Below are 17,788 nucleotides of genomic sequence, written 5' to 3'. Positions count from 1 at the left end.
ATGGAGCTTTTCTGTGCACTGTGGATCGGAACCTTTCTGCAGTTTTGCCAAGCCGCCATCTACACGAATGACTGGGCCCTACGGATAAAAGGCGGTGCTCAATCTGCGAGCGGGATCGCAGAGAAATATGGATTCACAAATATGGGACAGGTACAGTAAGTAGCCAATTTGAATCCTCAAACTAGAGGAATAATTTTAGATTATCGATATGAATATATTCTATTTCATTATGCCGGTGAATAGTGGACTGCAATGTAAATACAGTACACATACGGCTCTTATATTGGCTTCTACTCCATCGTTCCGAATGCAGTGGCTTGCTGAGTATAGCAAACACAAACACCGCCAAAGCATATCGAAGACAGCATTCATTATACAAGAGGCAACCGTAAATTGTACTTTCGGAAGGGGCGCAGTCAATGAAAACGTATTCGAGGCAATTTGCTGCGCAACATCTGCCTGGGCAGGGAGATATTTATTATCCTTTTTAGGTGTCGGTGGTTTGTGGGGGGGGGTCTTGGGGTAGGTATCAAGTATTAAAACATGAATCAAAAGTGACAGTCAAAGCTGCCGCGTTCAGCTGCAGATGATAAAAGAAATAAATAAATAAAACGGGAGGTAATGAAGTGTCGCTGTCAGCTGCGGCGGAATTCCGTTAAAATATTAGTTTAATTACGCCGACGGCAACGCTTGTGTCAAGTTTAATTTACGCCGTCTTTCACCTCTCGCGCCCATTTAATTTGCCTTCACCATATAATATTAATTATTGGAGCGGTTAACCTCCAAGCTGCAGGCTCGCCACTGTTTTAATCATATAGGAATTTGCCCCCCTCCAAGCCCCCGTCTGTGAATAGTACAATATGCTAAAAGTGCAGAAAAAGGAGTGCATTAATCAGAGAGGACAAAAGGGAAATAATGAGTGTTTGAACAAGTCAACGAGATGGGAGTTAGTTTGTCATTTAAAAACCTTTGGATGAAGAAGCCCACGTGTGACTGGAGGTCGGGAATCGAGGTGAAATCTCGCAACATCTTTCATTAGAGCTCTAATTTATTCTTGTCACCTGCCTTATTATGATCATCCATTTAGCACGTTTCCATGAAATGATCTGGCCAAGCAGCGAGAAATAAAAGCCGCTGACGCGATGACGTCTTGAGGCCGCCGAGTAGCGACTAATGTTACGACGGTTGAAAAACGACCCTCAAGGGTATGGTTACCACGCTATTGATAATTTATCAACTCTTTCGTGCTGTATGAGTCACCTGGAGACGAAATGATGCATGTTCTATTACAATTTGAAACAGGTCCCGGGTGTCTCATAGGATCAAGAATGACTGCATACTTTGCACTCTAGTGTTCAGGTCTCCTTGAGTTGAGCCTGTTTTAGGGGTCAAATGCGGAGTACAGCTTTTGCTTTTGTGAAGACAAGAGAGCGGCGCCGATTTTTGACAACATTTTTTGGGAGGGGGCGGGGGAGTGTTAGGATTATTTTTGGATTACGTTGTGATGGTTTAATTAAAAAAAACAAAAAAAACTTAGTTTTTTCTTTGCTGATTTTAAACAATTTTAATGTTGGCTGGGCTCTAATATATCTATATAAATACTCTGTATCTTTGTGCCCAGATTGGCCATCTGAGGAGTCATTACATCTTTCGCCACCACCAAACAGCGGTGCGGTTCACATCGCCCAACCACACGCTGACAGCTCGTGTCGCCCTGGAGATGGAGGTATCTTAACCATAGTTTGACACTCTAATTTGAAACCCGAACCAGAGTTTGATATGTGACTTTGAAACGCTAACTCTAGTTTAATACCCTAAAATGAAAACTACAATAACCCTTCATTTGAAACCCTAACCCAAGGCTGATACCCTTACTTTATTTTAAACCCTACCTCAAGATGCAAACGTTTCTTCGGCTCAATAGTCACTTTTGGCTTACATGTTAGCATGTTTGTTTTGAAGGTGGAATGGCTGCAACAGCAGGTGATCCAGAAACGAGTGACAAGAACTTTGAACTTCTTTAGTCAAAAGAACCCCCACAGTGAAAATACTCTTCATCAGCACCTCTACTCCCGCTTGCAATACTTGAAAGAGCAAAAGCGCTGGTACAATGTGAGTCCATCGTGTTGGTGCCATTTCAACTGCCACTTACAATATTTTACATTTACACTACGTTTGACAACACATATCATGACTTTCCACTCCCCACTCAAAATAGGATCGTTACCTTTTTCAACCGCTTTGGTTGGCAGCACAATGTAAAAAATTAAAAAATGTAAAAAATGATGGCATCAGATTTGGAGGTATTTAAAAGGCTTGTCTGATGTGAATTGTGGTAAATGTGTTGAGTCGTGTGCCAGCCTAAAAAAACTTTTTTTTCAACTTGCACCCCACCCCCTGAATCGTTCATCCAATCACATTCAGATCTTGTCGACCCAGTCGATTAAAATTTTCTTCAAAGTAGAATCTTTATGCATGCTAATAAAAGAGGGTAAATCGTGTATTTTGTGTTCATTTTTTAGGCCACGTTATGGAAATTTATTGAATATGAGTATGTTTGCGAAGATTGGTGAAACCAGATTAAGCATAATAAACGATGGGAATGTAAAAAAAAAAATCAGGCATTGTTTTGTCCAATTTGCTTGCAACATAAGGACTCCTAAAATCTGGGTTATACTACTCAAAACATAAATAATTACTGTATAAGAAATGTTTGAAGAAATCAACACTAATTTGGATGTGCCACTATTTATTTACTATGCAGCTGTGCGGTGACGACTCCAAAGGCTGCCGGGGCCCCATGAACATTGTTGGGGCCTGGGAGAGGGGGTACACCGGCAGGGGTGTGGTGGTCTCCGTCTTAGATGATGGAATGGATGGAGAGCATCCAGACTTGAAACCGAATTACGTAAGTACCCCCGGGATGGGATGCCATGCGCTCGGCAGCAAAAGGGAAGGGATCGGAGGGTGCATTAATCCTGATGAATTTAGCGCTGCTCTTAGTGTAAGAGTGCATAACAAAGACAGATACGGCAGCCCTGCCGTGGCTTTTGGGCCAAAATGCTCGGAGAGGACTATTGGAATGGACATTACATGTCTGATCCACTTAGGCGCTGGGCGGACTGGTGAATCATGTTTTGTGTGATTGGTTTGATGAAACGGAGACGGTAAGCGGCTGGCATCTGGTTACTGCATGTGGCGCTCCTCCTAATCGAATCTCGTTCAGGATGCGCTGGCCAGCTTTGACGTGAACGGACAAGAACGACATCCGTCGCCGAGTTATTCCGAGACGGAGGCCAACTCGTGAGAACTTTTTCCGACTCTTTTCCACTCCTCAATCCACAGTCTCCCCACGTTGACCTTTTAATTCATGCTCCATTTTTTTTCCCATTCTCCTGTAATTGCATGCATAAATGAATATGCAAATTTCCTGCTCCGTTTAGACTTCTGTCTTCTCGCTGGTTTGATGTAACGGAAATAGCCTCGCTCATACAATATGCATCCAGGCTCATGTTCTGATGTTTCTCCGCAGCCATGGGACTCGGTGTGCAGGAATGGTGGCTGCTGCCATGACCACAAAAAACTCCACATGTACCGTGGGAGTGGCGTTCCGAGCACGGATTGGAGGTGAGTCCACCCAGAGTTTATGGAAATGATCCCAAGCGGACCCTCCTTGCCGTTTCACCCGTAGGCGTCCGGATGCTGGCTGGACTGGATGGAGACGTGACAGACGTGGCGGAGGCGCGAGCCCTGAGCTTCAAACCGCAACATGTTGACATCTACTTGGCCAGCTGGGGACCAGAAGATGACGGCGCCACTGTGGACGGGCCCGGACCTCTGACTCGCCTCGCTCTGGAGAACGGCATTCGAACAGTGAGAATAGACGGCATTTCCTTTGGTTCGGGCTGTTTGGTCACTCATGTCCAGAGACATCAGATGTATTCAATACATTATTCTGCCGACGGTTGAGTGAAGGGAAAAAAATGATAGAGCAGTTAACTCTTTGAGCGCCATCGACATGAAAAGCCTTCAACAGAAGTTTGCCAATTTTGATGCTAATGAGCAGGGGAAAATGTTGGCCAACTCTGGTTTGACCATTTAGCTGTGAAAATGATTTTTAAAAAAATGGCAGCAATGGATCTCTCAATGTGTCGTCACAACAATGTGTCATACGATTATTTCAAGCAGAATTTGATTGATCAAAGCGTTCGTCACGGTCAATCGACTACAAAGAGGGTTACAAAAAATAGAAAAGCTAGGGAAGATTTTCAATTTGAAAAAGTAGAAGCGAAGACGTGTGTGTATGTATGTAAATACACACACACTACCAACTACTACTACTGCCAAATAGCGAGTAAATAGTTTGTGAAGTTGTCAAATGTAAAATTAGACTGGTGATTCATTTTCAATACATTCTTTTCAAATGATTTTCAAAAACACATTTTCATTGTTCTTATTGGTATTTTATCAAAGCAAAATGACAACACTCACAGGGAAGCAGACACCCCAACCTGACGACAGCTCCAAACTTCAGCTACTAGGCCACATCCAACAAAGCAATACTACAGAATATACAGAACAGTAATTATATTTTAAAAAACAATTTCATGGAGCTACCTGGTCTATTTTTCTGCCCTGAGCCACACAGCCTCGGTGGAGACCTGATGATTAAATGAGGCTCTGTGGCCACTATTTGAGGATGGCTTGTAAAAAGTTTCAAGGACTTTTCCCTTCTCGTTAACGAGGCTCATGCTTGATGAATAGCCTCGGTCTACCGCTCTAATTAACAACAGGGCCGACACGGGAGGGGCTCTGTTTACGTCTGGGCGGCGGGAAGCGGCGCACGTAGAGGTGACCACTGCTCGTGTGACGGCTACAGCAACAGCATCTACACCATCTCCATCGGCGGTGGTGACGGCACCCACGAGCAGCCGGACCACCAAGAGAGGTGCTCGTCCACGCTGGCTGCCGCCTCCATCGCAGATGAAATTGTGAGTAGAAGCTGTAAAGACTGCTAAAAAAAAAATTGAAGTGTGGGAACGACGCAAGGATGGGTGGATGAAAGGTAGGCTTCTTTCAGGTTGCTGAAAGATGACAGAGGCGTACCATTTTTGATTCTGGGTCAGGGGAGCCATTGTGATTCTGAAAAAAAAATAAATAAATAAAATATCCCCTTACAAAAGAAAGATTTTTTTTTTTTTATTCCATTAGTTACTACTGTTAGAATTGGGACCTTGCCATGTCAGTCCTAAGGCATTTTCCAATGAGCAGGGGTGCACCGGTGCACATGAGGACTGAAAATGCAATACTGCAGTCCAGTTCATGTCTTGTCAGAGTGCTTTTGTGCATGAGGGCAGTGGCTTCGACAGTCCCCCGAAGCGAGTCGAAATGTGAATTTGATCAAACTGGATTGTTTTACTTTGCGATGAGCTGCCATTGTGCAACACTGATATTTGTTGTTGGAATTGGGGAGAAAAATGCAAAAATATTTATTCAGTTGGATTTAAATGACATATTACACATAATGGCCATAAACCTTACCCAGATGAGTCGTACGTCTTTAAATTAACCCATAAGGTTGGCGAATCAGGAAAAAAAAAATGCTATGCACCTTTGCATATGATGCAAGATGGATAACGAACATCTAAAAGAGACGTTATGCGCTTCACAGTCAGTTTTGGCTCCACATCAGAGCTGCGGCATGTCTAAATGGGGCTCGGCCCTATCGACCTCGGCGGCGGCGGGCATCATCGCACTCACACTGGAGGCAAAGTACGCGCACCACCATTTATGTTAACTAAGACATGAAAGTAATTGCAATGATGAGCATCTGTACGACTTGTTCTCAGTCCTCTGCTTACATGGAGAGACGTCCAGCACATCATTGTTCACACCTCAGGTACTCGCCAGCTCAAAGCGGCCGACTGGCAAAAGAACGGCGCAGGATTCAAAGGTAAGTAAAGGTAAAAAAGAAAATTAGCCCCCCAAGATCTATTTCACCTAACAACACTAAATTGGATGGACATGGTTATCAAGTTCTATGGAGGAAATTGAATTCCACGATTCCTACAAGGGAACTCTCAAGTTGGAAACTCTAACGCTGTCTTGAAATTATAAAGTGAAAACCTAATCCAGGCTTGAAACCCTAACACTGTCTTGGAATCCAACTTTGAAACCCTTGAAATCGAACAATAAAACCTTCACCCAGGTTCGAAACCATACTTTGTAACCCTGAATTGAAATTTGAAGCCAGGCTTGTAACGAATGAGATAGCGAGCTAATTTGAAACCCCTTCTCACGCTTGAAACCCAGACCCTCGCTTAATACCGTGCGTTGTACTGCTAACTCCAAATATGAGACACTCATCCCAGCTTGAAACACTGACCTTGTCATGAAATTCCAATTTAAAACCCTCACCCTGTCAACAAACGCTACCTCAAAATCCTAACGCGCTCGGAAATCCCTCAATCAATCGTCAAACAAATCAATTAATCTAGCTAATTTTTCAAGCTAACGAACGTAATAACTTGCAAGCCAAGTCTGTCACCTTGTCTAAGTAAAGTAAATAAGAAGGATTTAAATTTTTCCCCCACACATTTTTGGAGAATTCGATATACCACTGGTGGTCTGCAATACGTGATGTATTAGATAAAAACATGTCCATATAAGGAAAAAAAATATTTATATATAACCTTAATGTAATACATTATAACATGTATCTGTCATGCCATTGTGACAGCATGTTGGCCTTCAACAAGTCCCCCTTGCTAATAATTATCTACGGCTCTAATTGAGTGAACCCTGCGCTGGCGTTCCTAACTCATTTCATTATTTCACTTTAATTACATTTTTAATGATATACCACCAGTGGAGTTAAAGACTTGCAAAGTCTGGGGCTTTTAATGACTTCACTTGGCCTACGAGAATCACAATGCCGATTGTTGACAGCTTACACAATGCCAAAAAAAGAGCAATTTATTTTCACACTTTAAATTGAATATTAACAATGAACAACAATATAGAATGGCTTGCCAAATATTTTTTTTTTTTTAGAAACAAGTGAAACAGGATGCACTAATAAGACATTGTGTGTGCATGGCATTGATAAATGCCTACAAATTCCCGGGAGTGTGCACAATATGAAACTAGAGCACCTTTTATGCGTTGTCTAATGAATATGTGTGTGCGTGTGTGTGCGTGTGTGGGCATGTGGGTGCGTGCACGCACGTGTGTCAGTGAGCCACCTGTACGGCTTCGGCTTGCTGGATGCAGAGAGGATGGTTCTAGAGGCAAAACGGTGGCGGACGGTCCCCCCGCAGCATGCATGCACAGTGGAGGCACTCAAGCCGTTGAAGACGTACGATGACATCACACAGCTACACCAGTGCTTCCCAACCTTATTGGAGTCGAGACATATTACATTAGAAAAATCTCACGGAACACCACGGAAGAAAAATGTCACAAAAGCTGTATAGTGGACACCAATATATTTTCAGGCTCAGGCCCAAGCCGTGTTGAATATAAAAATATTGCTTTGGCGTCATCTGGTGGTGGCAAGGGAACTACAATACAATACAATTTTTATTTATAGAGCGCATTTCACAACAGCTGGAGCTGTAACAAAGCACTTTCCATTTGCCGTCATATAAATTAGCAGGTAATTAGAACACAAACACATTTACGATAGATACCAGAAGAATAGCAGAACGGTGACAGTCTCATGTTGAGTCAAAAGCTAAAGAATAAAAATGTGTCTTCAAACGGGTTATAAAAATGGACAGTGAGCGAGTTTGCCTAACATTCAATGGGAGCTCATTCTATAGGGAAGGACCGGCATTCGCAGGAGGACCCGGTCCATTCGTACATACTAAAATATCATAATTTACTCACAGATGGCCTCAGTCATTGTGAACTCTCGGTCTGTTAAGTAATGTGCTAATTAGTTCTCTAATTAAACAAACGAAAGAACCCCACTCCCAAAAAAACCTACTTGACTATCTGTCAAAGAAAAACAAATTCAAATTTCTAACCAAGCTAGCAAATTAAGCTAACAACAAATTAAAAAACAATTCATTAGCTAGCCAAGCAACAAACTAGCTAGCTAGCTATTTGGTTGGGAGGGTTGCTTTAAAAAAATGTATTTCAAGTGTAATAACCATTGACCATTTTCCTTCCTTTCTCCCCAACTTAACATTCCTTCTGACAGAATCCTGAATGCGAGCGGCGCACTTACTTCGGTGTTGGAGACGAACGTCTGCTCGGCCTCATCCCGACAGCAGCCGCACGTGGCCTTCGTGGAGCATGTGGTGGTCCGTGTCACCGTGGCTTGCCGTCGCCGTGGCGACCTTTCCATTTCGCTCACGTCACCCTCGGGCACCAAGTCACAACTTCTCGATAAAAGGTAGCATCTCTGCTTCTGTCCTCGTGCTGTGTCATCCTGACGCGCTAAGCCCTGCTGTGCTAAGTCCCTCAATTTGGGGGGGATTAGTTTTCTGGGCTTCTAATATTTGTGTTTTTTTTTATACTAACTTTATTACTAACTTACTTAAGGTGACAAACTAAGAAAATACTATCTGGCCAGTTATTTGTCAACTAATCACCTCACTGAGAATGATACTTTCTAGCGTGTAATAACGAATAAAAACCAGCTAACAAATGAAACTAGCTTGATAGCTAAAATAATACAGAAAACTACACAGGAACCGATCGGAGCCCAATATTTTATTTACTATTATGAAAAAGGAAATGTAGACACATTTTTTACAAACAGATTTCAGGTTGGCAGCTCTGTCACTAGTAGCTAGAAAAATAAAAAAGCAACCTAAATAATTAAACTGGCTAACCAAGTAGCTATATAAGTAACAATGCAATTCAATTAAACAAATCACAATGTGATTAATTGCAATTAATTATGGAATTTCTTGCGATTGGTTAGTTAAAAAAAAAAAAGATCGCTTGATAGCACTACAATTAAACTAACTAGCCAGCAAAAAGCAGCCGATTGAGTTCAAATTTGTTTGTCTCGTGTAGGCCAGCAACTTTATAGTACTCTGATTTTTTTCCCTTTCTTTCTTTTGACGACGTATATACGAATCTGTGTGGTGATGATGATTTAGGCCTCATGACAACTCCACGGAGGGTTTTCACAAGTGGGAATTCATGACAACTCACTGCTGGGGGGAACAGGCGGTTGGGGAATGGACCTTGAACATCCGTGAGTCTCCCTCAGCGGGGAGGGAAAAGTCTCAAGCGGGTGAGCTTCTTCTTCTTTGTAAAACGCGACACGAGATGGTAGACCTCTACCGGGCGAGGCTTTCATCCGTTTGTGTGCTCGTGTTTGTTGCGCAGGGACACTGGAAGAGTGGTCGCTGGTGATTTACGGCACCGCATGGCCACCGAATCCCACTCAGCGAAGGTTAGCGCGGTCGGCCGAGATACCGACGGACGCCAACGCCGCTGAAGAATACATTGGTGTGTGCGCGCCACAATTGGTCTAAATGGATGACTTTGTGAATCAACACCAAATGATCTCACTTTTTTTAAAACAAACATCAATCTTTGCCCGTCCAGGAGCCTGCGACCCCGAGTGCAGCGACGACGGCTGCGAGGGTCCCAGCCCGTGGCAGTGCGTCACCTGTGCCCACTTTTTCCTGAAGTTCAAGAACAACACAAGGTTAGTTCTGGATGAGCAGTTTTAGCTCAAGCATGCTTCTCACGTGACCCCCCCCCCACATCTCCTACAGAACATGCGTGTCCCGGTGTCCCCGGGGATTCTGGGGTGACAGGCGGCGTTGCAAACGCTGCTTCGCCGCCTGCGAGAGTTGCACAGGAAGCCGAAGCGACCAGTGCACTTCCTGCCAAGCCGGGCATCACCTGACCGAGGGGACCAATACATGCACCGCCGTCTGTGAGGAGGGCTACTTCCTGGACCACGGTTGGCTTTCCGGCCTCTATGGCTCACTTTTGGACTAACGAGAATGAGAAATTGCATTTTGGTCATGAATGGCATGTGCTCAAATCCTTTATAACGACTCGACTAATAGTGCGTGTTTATTTGTGTGAATGAGATCGTGCGTGCGTGAAAATGAAACAAAGTGTGTGTGCGTGCGCGCAAAGCGGCTAGCTCACTGGGGTGTATTGTTTGAACCCCGTCCCCCCAGATACGAATATGTGCAGGAAGTGCAGCGACAAGTGCTCGAGGTGCACGTCCTCCAGCATCTGCACGGAATGCAAAGCAGACGCGAGGTGAGCCGAGCATCTGAAGAGGCTGCCGACGAGCGTCTCGTAAACAATACGCACTCGTTCTGCGAAGCTCATAACAAAGAACAACGTGACTCTCTGCATCTGCAGATAGGGCTTATCAACGCGATTTCCATTTTGCACCGACACACTCGCGGGAGGACAAAACCAATCATATGCGATGCTTTCAGATGCAGGAATTCTTTGGAACATGAGCCATTTACATAAAAGTGATCAAATAGTTATGGGGCTAAAGTTGTTATTGATGGCCTTCCTCAACAATAGAAAATTGAATCGTAAAACAGTGGCAATGCCTAACATTGTGTAATCGTAGCCTATACAAAACATGCATTTAGATTTAATTATTTTAATGAGCGATTTATGTAATCGTTATTTTGTCAAATTTTAAAAAATAAAAGTTTTAATTTCCATCGCTATATTAAAAAACAGGACTTTCTATATTTCCTCGATCCAGTCTGCGTGGGAACCGGTGCCAGCCAAGTTGTGCGTCAGGAATGTACCACGACGAGGAAGAGGGCCTTTGCAAAGCCTGCCACCAAGTGTGTGCCACCTGTGCAGGTAAGATGTCAAACAAGCCAAAAAAAAAACAACTTTCAATTTGAAGCCGTTTCTTGCTACACTCACTTGAAGTGGACTCTTAAGCTCAACCGAAACAATGAGAATTGCTCAACGTCTATTTGACCGGAGCAAATTGACTTTGCCGAGTCCCACTCTGCCCCGCTGTCGTCTGGTGTTCCACAGGGTTCAAGTTTGAGTCCCCTGCTGTTTGCTGGGTGCCAGCTTTCATTTTCGGAAAGGCATGGTCGTCAACGAGATGTTCTAGCAACGTGTTACTGAGCCAACACGGCTTAAATACTGAAGGAGATTATGCAGGCCATGCCCAACCCTGCGACAAAACAAAAGAGCAGTAGAACTACGAGTTGAGACGGTCTTTTTCAACTTACGGCTCGTAGAACCCCAGTTTGAGAACCACTGCGCCATCGTTGGCAAAACATGCTCTTATCTTCCTATATTCTGGCTCACAAGGCGCCGGCGTGGAGGCGTGCAGCCAGTGCGCCGACGGCTACCTGATGGAGGAATGGAAGTGCGTCTCCTCCTGCAGCAGCGGCTTCTTCGCCGCAATCCCCGAGATAGCCGACGGGCGCGCCACGTGTAGGAGGTGAGCGCACTGGCGTGTGCTCAGGTGCGGCCGGCTCGTTTATCGGCTGATGGCGGGCCTCCTTTGCGTTTTTGTGCTCCTACAGGTGCCACGCCAGCTGTCTCACCTGTGTTGGGCCGAGCCCAACCGACTGCAGCAGCTGCTCTGGCGGCCGCAGCCTCCGGGAGGGCGAGTGTGTTGTCCAAACGCCGTGCGCAGATGGTCAGCGTCTGCCCGCTTTTAGTGGCTCACGTCCTCAAGTAGAAATAAACACAAGAGAAATCATTGCTTTTTGGGGCTCGAAATATTATTAGCGATTAATAATATACATTCAAATAATTCGCATACAGATACACACATATTCTCTTGGTTCCCCCAAGAAAAAAGAAATCTTTTGTGGTCCTGATCAACATTCTATTAAATAGGTCGAATGTTATTTGACACCATAATATTGACGTTTGCATGTATTCGACGCACAAACGCTCCACTTGTTCTTTTATGGCAGGGCAGTACCAGGACAGCGATGGGACGTGCCACGCGTGTCACCCGACATGCTCGAAGTGCACGGGGCCGCAGCTTCAAGACTGCATCAGCTGTGGCGCTTCGCAGTCAGTTGCACTCCCTCAATATAATGGCGAGCCCAATACTGGCCAATTGGGATCAATAAGCCAAAGTGCCGAAGAGCACTCGAAAGCGATGACGCGGCAGAAAAAGAAGCACATTGGAAGTTTCTTCTTGCCAGTTGAAGGGGAAATTGCAGAAAAAGTTCAATTTCGTGGATTCAAAATGTTGATTTTTGCTTTGTTGTCATCGCAGCGCTCTGGACGAAGGCCGCTGCCTTGCCGAGTGCGCTCGGGGCAAGTACCGGTCGGTTGGACGCTGCCATGTGTGTGACCACACCTGTGCCGCCTGTGTGGAGGCGGGGCCTAACAACTGCACCAGCTGTGATAAAGGTGAGGACCGATGGGTATTCCCCGCAATTGACCTTTTACTACTCCGCCTTAAATGAATCGTCACTCGGGCCACACGGAAGCATGAAAATGAAAGTCGAACACTCTGACCGTGATCAAAATCAACTCCTCAGATAAATTCGGAATGGAGCGTTACCTCCACCGAGGCCGCTGCGTGGACGCCTGCCCCGAGGCCTTCTACCACAGCGAGGAGAAGAGCTGCCGGGCCTGCTCGCACCGCTGCGCGCTCTGCACAAGCTCCGCCCACTGCCTGAGGTGTAACTCGTCCTACTACGTGTCGGACGGCGCCTGCGTCAAGCTGGAGTGCGGCGAAGGCGAGCCAAGCGCCGTGAGCGCCACTGTCCTCCTGCGCTTCTCCCAAAACGAGCGTTTCCCGGTTGTCTTTCAGGGGAAGTGGAAGATCCAGATTACAGCGATTGCATGGCCTGCGAGGAGGGCTGCCGGCAGTGCGTCCTGTGTAAGACCACACGCGTTAAGTTTCCCCATCGCAGGCTGAGCCCTCCTGATAAACACAAGCCATCAAATTTCCACCAAAGTTCTCACACACTGTTCTTAAAGGAGGAGGACAGATACATCCAAAAAAAGGCGTCAAGCAATGTTTTCTTTTGTAAATCTGAAAACTTTTTTTCTTGTTTAAAAAAAACGACTCAAACTGGAACTGAATCGCTTTTTAAATGTTAATGTACTCAAATTCAAGTTTTCTGATCCACACCAATCAAATCTGAAGTGTGTGTGTTTTTTCATTTTTCCGTTGAGAAGGCGAGCTGAGCTTGTTTTGTGTGCTTCCAACAGATAACCCCAGACATTGCCTGTCCTGCAAAGAAGGCTTTTACAAGTAAGGCCGGTTTTTGCCGCGTGGGGTCTCGCTCGATTGACGCGCTCAATTTGGCCTTTAAGACCGAAATGGAAACGGAGGCCTTTTGTGCTCAGCTTCCAGGATGGCTGCCACAAAAACTGCCCGGCCAAGACGTTCAGCGCCGACGAGGAAATGAGCTGCGTCCCGTGCGACGACAACTGCGTGAGCTGCGACCGGCACGAGTGCTACTGGTGCGAAACGGACCTCTTCCTGTCAGGTAGAACCTCGCCGGCAAATCTTTTAGGGTTGAGTAAGGACGTCTCGGTGCCAGGGACATACGCTCAACTTTGTAAAAAGTCCGGAGAGACGTTGGGCCTATCGCAGCAAAATAACATTTTGCTTTCTTTCCCCAGAGGGAAAATGCGTTTCGGAGTGCCCGGAGGGATATTACGGCGACGAGGACACCAACGACTGCGAGGAATGCCACGCCGACTGCGCCTCATGCCGCGGCCCCGCGTACGACGACTGCGCGTCGTGCGGCGACGGCGAAACGCTGGAAAAGGGCCAGTGCCTGACCGATGACCACGTCTGTCCGGTGCGGACCTTTCGCAACGGTGAGAATGACAATTCAACAGTTTCTCGTCCAAAATCAATCCGGGATTTCATCTCAAGTCCTCACTCGGCTCTGCCAGAAAGACTTTGTGACGATCGATTGTATTTGCGGATCATTTCTCTCGCTTTCCAAGACTTCAGGACACATGGACGCAGCATCTTGTATTTGTTTGGGGGCAAGTCATCGAATGATCGGAACTTCAATGACCTCGAGAGGCTTTCAAATGAACAAAAAAACGCTCAACTAATCTCTCGCTCTCTTTTGACCCAAAAGAGTTTTTCTTGAACATCAAAGTCCAAAATGGCTGCGCAACAGTTGTTCCGAGCGTCCAAGCTGTTTTGATCCCATCTTGTGTTCGCTCCGGCAGACGATGGCGAATGTGTCGAGTGCCATCCGTCATGCGAGTCCTGCTCTGGAAAAAACAAGAACCAGTGTAGCAAATGTGCAAAAGGTGTGTTGCAAAGTGATACGTTGAAAAGCTCTTGCCTTTCTTTCATCATTCACGTTGCAATGTGGAAAACAACGCCCGCCGTGCTCTTCCAGGGCGCTTCTTGAGCCCTCAGCAAACGTGCGTGTCAAAATGTCCGGCGGGTTCGTTTGGCGACCGTCCGAGTGGCCGATGCGAGGCGTGTCCCGCTGGTTGTTTGGACTGCGTGGACCTTGAGCGCTGCACCCGCTGCCTGAGCCGTCCCACGGCCGTTTTGTTCCTGCAGGACGGCCGGTGCGTCCGCCGCTGCTTCAGGTCAGATTTGAATCACCTTTTTAAATGTCTGCAGATTTCAGAACAGATGCATGCCATTTAAGTATTGATTGCAATCATTTTGAGATGCAACTTTCCATACGCTGTCGGAAGCACGAAACTTTTTAATTACACCCTAAAGTTATTATATCGGCTCTCTTCAAAACATCAAGTCGATCTTCTATTGTGTCCATGATGTTCACTTCGAAAAGAAAAAAAGAAAAGAAACGCCGCCACAGGCTTCCTCTTCAAAACACACGCATGGAAAAATCCCCAAAAATCAAATCTCGTCCTTGACATTTTCACTGGCTATCATTTTGACTTTTCTTGCTTGACATTTATGAGCAATCAAATGCACGGCGCGTCCTTGGGTGTCCATTAGCACTCCGCCCAATCTGGCTTTATTACCTCCGCCGAGGAAGTTATCGCAAAATGACGATCAGGACGATACTTTTGGTCTCAACTTTCACGGAGATGCAAAAATCAGCTGGAAATGGGAAACGACGTTTTACAACATATTCTTTTTTGTTTTGTTTGATTTTTTATGCAATTGGTTTCATGTGAAAATGGGCAGTATCATCGCTATGCTCCGCATTTATACTGAAAAGGGATGCAAGACAAATGTCAGAATGAGAAAAGTAACTTTTTGCTAAAAAATGTATGATTGTATTTTAATATCATGTTTTCATTTTATGTATCTGGTCCTTAGATGATGCGAAATATTTTTTTATTAACATTTGGACACGTTCATCAAGTAGAGCACCACTTGCCAGAGGTCTCGACTTTTTGGCGATGGCAAAAATCAACAAAAATAATGTCACTTAACTTTGGAAAACCAATTTGTATTAAAGCCAAACAAAGTTGTCGTTATTTTTGATCGGGACAGAGGCTACCCGGTCGGTCAGGCGTGTCGAAGCTGCGCGTCGGATTGCGCGTCCTGCGAGAAGAGCGCCACCTACTGTCTGAGCTGTGACGAACCTCTGCTGCTGCTCAATCACGAGTGCGTCGAGGAATGTCCCGCGGGCCACACGATCCACATCCGCGAGTGCCGACGCTGCCCTCCGGCCTGTGAAGAGTGCAACCCCCTTGGAGAGTGCACAGGTAACACAAAACCTTGGTGACGCTTTGATTTCTCAAACAGGACAGGCACTCCAAAAATGGATTATTTAGTTGGAGTCTCATGACAGAATAATTTAGAAGGTACGATATTATGGAGTGTTATTTTTTTCTCTTATTAAAACACATTACAGGGGGGCATTTCGATCGTCTGGCTGACAATTCAGAAAAATTGATCCAAAAAAATGAATCCATTTATAAAGCAGTTTTTGGAAAAATAAAGGCAACAAATATTACAGCACTTTTGACATAATTAAAGAAGAAGAAGGAAATGTTTGTTTCTTCTTAGCCTGCGAGGAGTACCACTTCCTCCACGAGGGCGCGTGCGTACCCGACTGCCCTGAGCGCTTCTTTGGCGATAACGAGCGACGAGAGTGTCTGCTCTGCCACCCCAACTGCCGCTTGTGTGACGGCCCCACAAGTCACGACTGCGACGCTTGTGTGGATCCTCGGGCCGCAATGCGCCACGGAGAGTGTGTGACTGCGTGTCCCACACAGACCTTCTTGGACGGCGCCACGGGAGGATGTCAAGGTACTTGAGTGCATCACGCACACGCACGCGCAACACTCCAAATCAAACTCCCACCTTTTCTTTCTTGCTTTCTCACACTCACTCACTCGCTCACTTCATCTTTATCAACTAACAAGTTCCCTCTTTCAGACACGCACGCACCCCTTCACCTTGCATCTCATTTTTTAGTCAACATTAAGAAGTTCTCCCTCTGAGCATGCTGAATAATTTTAGCGCCGATTAAAATAGCAGCAGCGACGCTCCTCAGAAGTTTGGCAGCTGTCACGTCGCCTCTGCTGGTTTTGTTACCCTCCCTGACCCGACCCCAAAATGTGTTTCTCGCCGCGTGCATCATTTTGGGGATTTTGCTCTTGTAATTACGACAATTTTTTTTCCCGCTAATATTAAGACTTTTGATTCTTCTCCAATACAATCCAAGATTTTTGGGGCTAAAATGTCATTGCCGTTTTCGTCATTTTTTTTTCCGTTTTTTTTGTTCTGGTAATATTCCAACTAGGTCCGAATGACGTTTCTGAGTAGTATTTTTTTTTTCTTTTTCTCATACTATTATATATTGAACTTTTTTCTTGTAAATGTTTTAATAAATAGGACAATTTAATTTCAGGTAACATTTTGTATGACTAGTATGGTGTAGTCTTCCTATTCCAGAGTCTATTTTCTAAATGTGGTTTGCTTTTGCTTTCAGAATGTGATGCCTCCTGTCTGACCTGCGTGGGGCCGCTGGCTGGCTCCTGTTCGGGCTGTAGAGACGGGCACAGACTGGAGAGCCGCGAGCGAGAGGCCCACGGTCGCTGCGTGCCGTCGGCCGACGAATGCTCGCCACACGAGTACGTCGACGAGCGCGGGGATTGCCGGCCGTGCCACAGGAACTGCCGCCGCTGCTCCGGCCCGGGAAAGAACCGCTGTTCGAGCTGCAGGCAGAAACATCTTCTGCTCAGTGAGTTTGAGCTTTAAAGGTCATGTTAGTCATTGTAGTGTTATTTGGTGAGGCCTTTTTTTATTACTCTGTCTTGTTTTTCATATATGATACGAAAACAGTAACCAGGTTCTACGTTAAATTAAGTATAGCATGCACGTGTGTAGCAAAGTTAAGCCTTCAAAGTAAGAAAAAGAGCAATACCTTCCCTAACCACCAGATGGCAGCTGCGTGGACGAATGCCCGTCAGGTTTCTACACGGAAGACTCTCAGCAGAAATGTGAAGCGTGCCACCCAACTTGTCAGACCTGTGCTGGGAAGCACAGCCACGAGTGTCTGGCCTGCAAGGAGCGGCTCTTTCGCCACGGCAACGAGTGCATGGAGACGTGCCGACCGAGGTGACCTCAAAATACGGCGTATTACTTTCTGAGCTGATGCAAGGTTACGCAGTACGCGAGGCGAAGCTTTGCTTGTGTCGCGCATGTCGTACACATGGCAACTCAATGTGCTTCACATTCTGTCGTGACAAAACATTTACAGGTCAAATACAAAATGTAATCATCGAAGACATTTAAAAAAAACGGAAGAATTTAAGACATTTAAAAGCCAAGTCGGGAAATAAAGAGTAGTTTCCGAAAATTGATGTGGGGAAAATGCTTTAACAGGGAAGGGAAAAAACAAATTTTCAAAAGCATTTGCACATGGGG

The 17,788-nt window shown here is 45.6% G+C and overlaps 1 protein-coding gene across 1 annotated transcript in view; it reads left to right on the top strand.

Moving 5' to 3' along the window:
* LOC148318803 (proprotein convertase subtilisin/kexin type 5-like) overlaps positions 1 to 17,788 on the top strand; it is a 21,459-nt gene continuing 3,671 nt past the window's right edge. Inside the window, exons 1-33 of the mRNA XM_088282043.1 lie at positions 1 to 150; positions 1,622 to 1,726; positions 1,963 to 2,112; positions 2,765 to 2,908; positions 3,227 to 3,303; positions 3,533 to 3,627; positions 3,692 to 3,873; positions 4,794 to 4,991; positions 5,672 to 5,772; positions 5,850 to 5,953; positions 7,237 to 7,357; positions 8,207 to 8,401; positions 9,117 to 9,253; positions 9,349 to 9,471; positions 9,571 to 9,673; positions 9,744 to 9,934; positions 10,161 to 10,245; positions 10,715 to 10,818; positions 11,287 to 11,419; positions 11,505 to 11,620; positions 11,904 to 12,006; positions 12,215 to 12,351; positions 12,483 to 12,683; positions 12,758 to 12,826; positions 13,162 to 13,204; positions 13,300 to 13,442; positions 13,579 to 13,779; positions 14,146 to 14,229; positions 14,322 to 14,520; positions 15,404 to 15,618; positions 15,923 to 16,165; positions 16,851 to 17,102; positions 17,302 to 17,479. Of these exons, the coding sequence (XP_088138169.1) occupies positions 1 to 150; positions 1,622 to 1,726; positions 1,963 to 2,112; positions 2,765 to 2,908; positions 3,227 to 3,303; positions 3,533 to 3,627; positions 3,692 to 3,873; positions 4,794 to 4,991; positions 5,672 to 5,772; positions 5,850 to 5,953; positions 7,237 to 7,357; positions 8,207 to 8,401; positions 9,117 to 9,253; positions 9,349 to 9,471; positions 9,571 to 9,673; positions 9,744 to 9,934; positions 10,161 to 10,245; positions 10,715 to 10,818; positions 11,287 to 11,419; positions 11,505 to 11,620; positions 11,904 to 12,006; positions 12,215 to 12,351; positions 12,483 to 12,683; positions 12,758 to 12,826; positions 13,162 to 13,204; positions 13,300 to 13,442; positions 13,579 to 13,779; positions 14,146 to 14,229; positions 14,322 to 14,520; positions 15,404 to 15,618; positions 15,923 to 16,165; positions 16,851 to 17,102; positions 17,302 to 17,479 (4,682 nt within the window). The remainder of the gene's footprint in view (positions 151 to 1,621; positions 1,727 to 1,962; positions 2,113 to 2,764; positions 2,909 to 3,226; positions 3,304 to 3,532; positions 3,628 to 3,691; positions 3,874 to 4,793; positions 4,992 to 5,671; positions 5,773 to 5,849; positions 5,954 to 7,236; positions 7,358 to 8,206; positions 8,402 to 9,116; positions 9,254 to 9,348; positions 9,472 to 9,570; positions 9,674 to 9,743; positions 9,935 to 10,160; positions 10,246 to 10,714; positions 10,819 to 11,286; positions 11,420 to 11,504; positions 11,621 to 11,903; positions 12,007 to 12,214; positions 12,352 to 12,482; positions 12,684 to 12,757; positions 12,827 to 13,161; positions 13,205 to 13,299; positions 13,443 to 13,578; positions 13,780 to 14,145; positions 14,230 to 14,321; positions 14,521 to 15,403; positions 15,619 to 15,922; positions 16,166 to 16,850; positions 17,103 to 17,301; positions 17,480 to 17,788) is intronic.

The sequence above is a fragment of the Idiotropiscis lumnitzeri genome, chromosome 18 (assembly GCF_059441095.1).
Source record: "Idiotropiscis lumnitzeri isolate Australia: NSW breed Sydney's pygmy pipehorse chromosome 18, RoL_Ilum_1.0, whole genome shotgun sequence".
Taxonomy (NCBI): domain Eukaryota; kingdom Metazoa; phylum Chordata; class Actinopteri; order Syngnathiformes; family Syngnathidae; genus Idiotropiscis; species Idiotropiscis lumnitzeri.
This window is presented reverse-complemented; position numbering and strand designations above follow the sequence as displayed.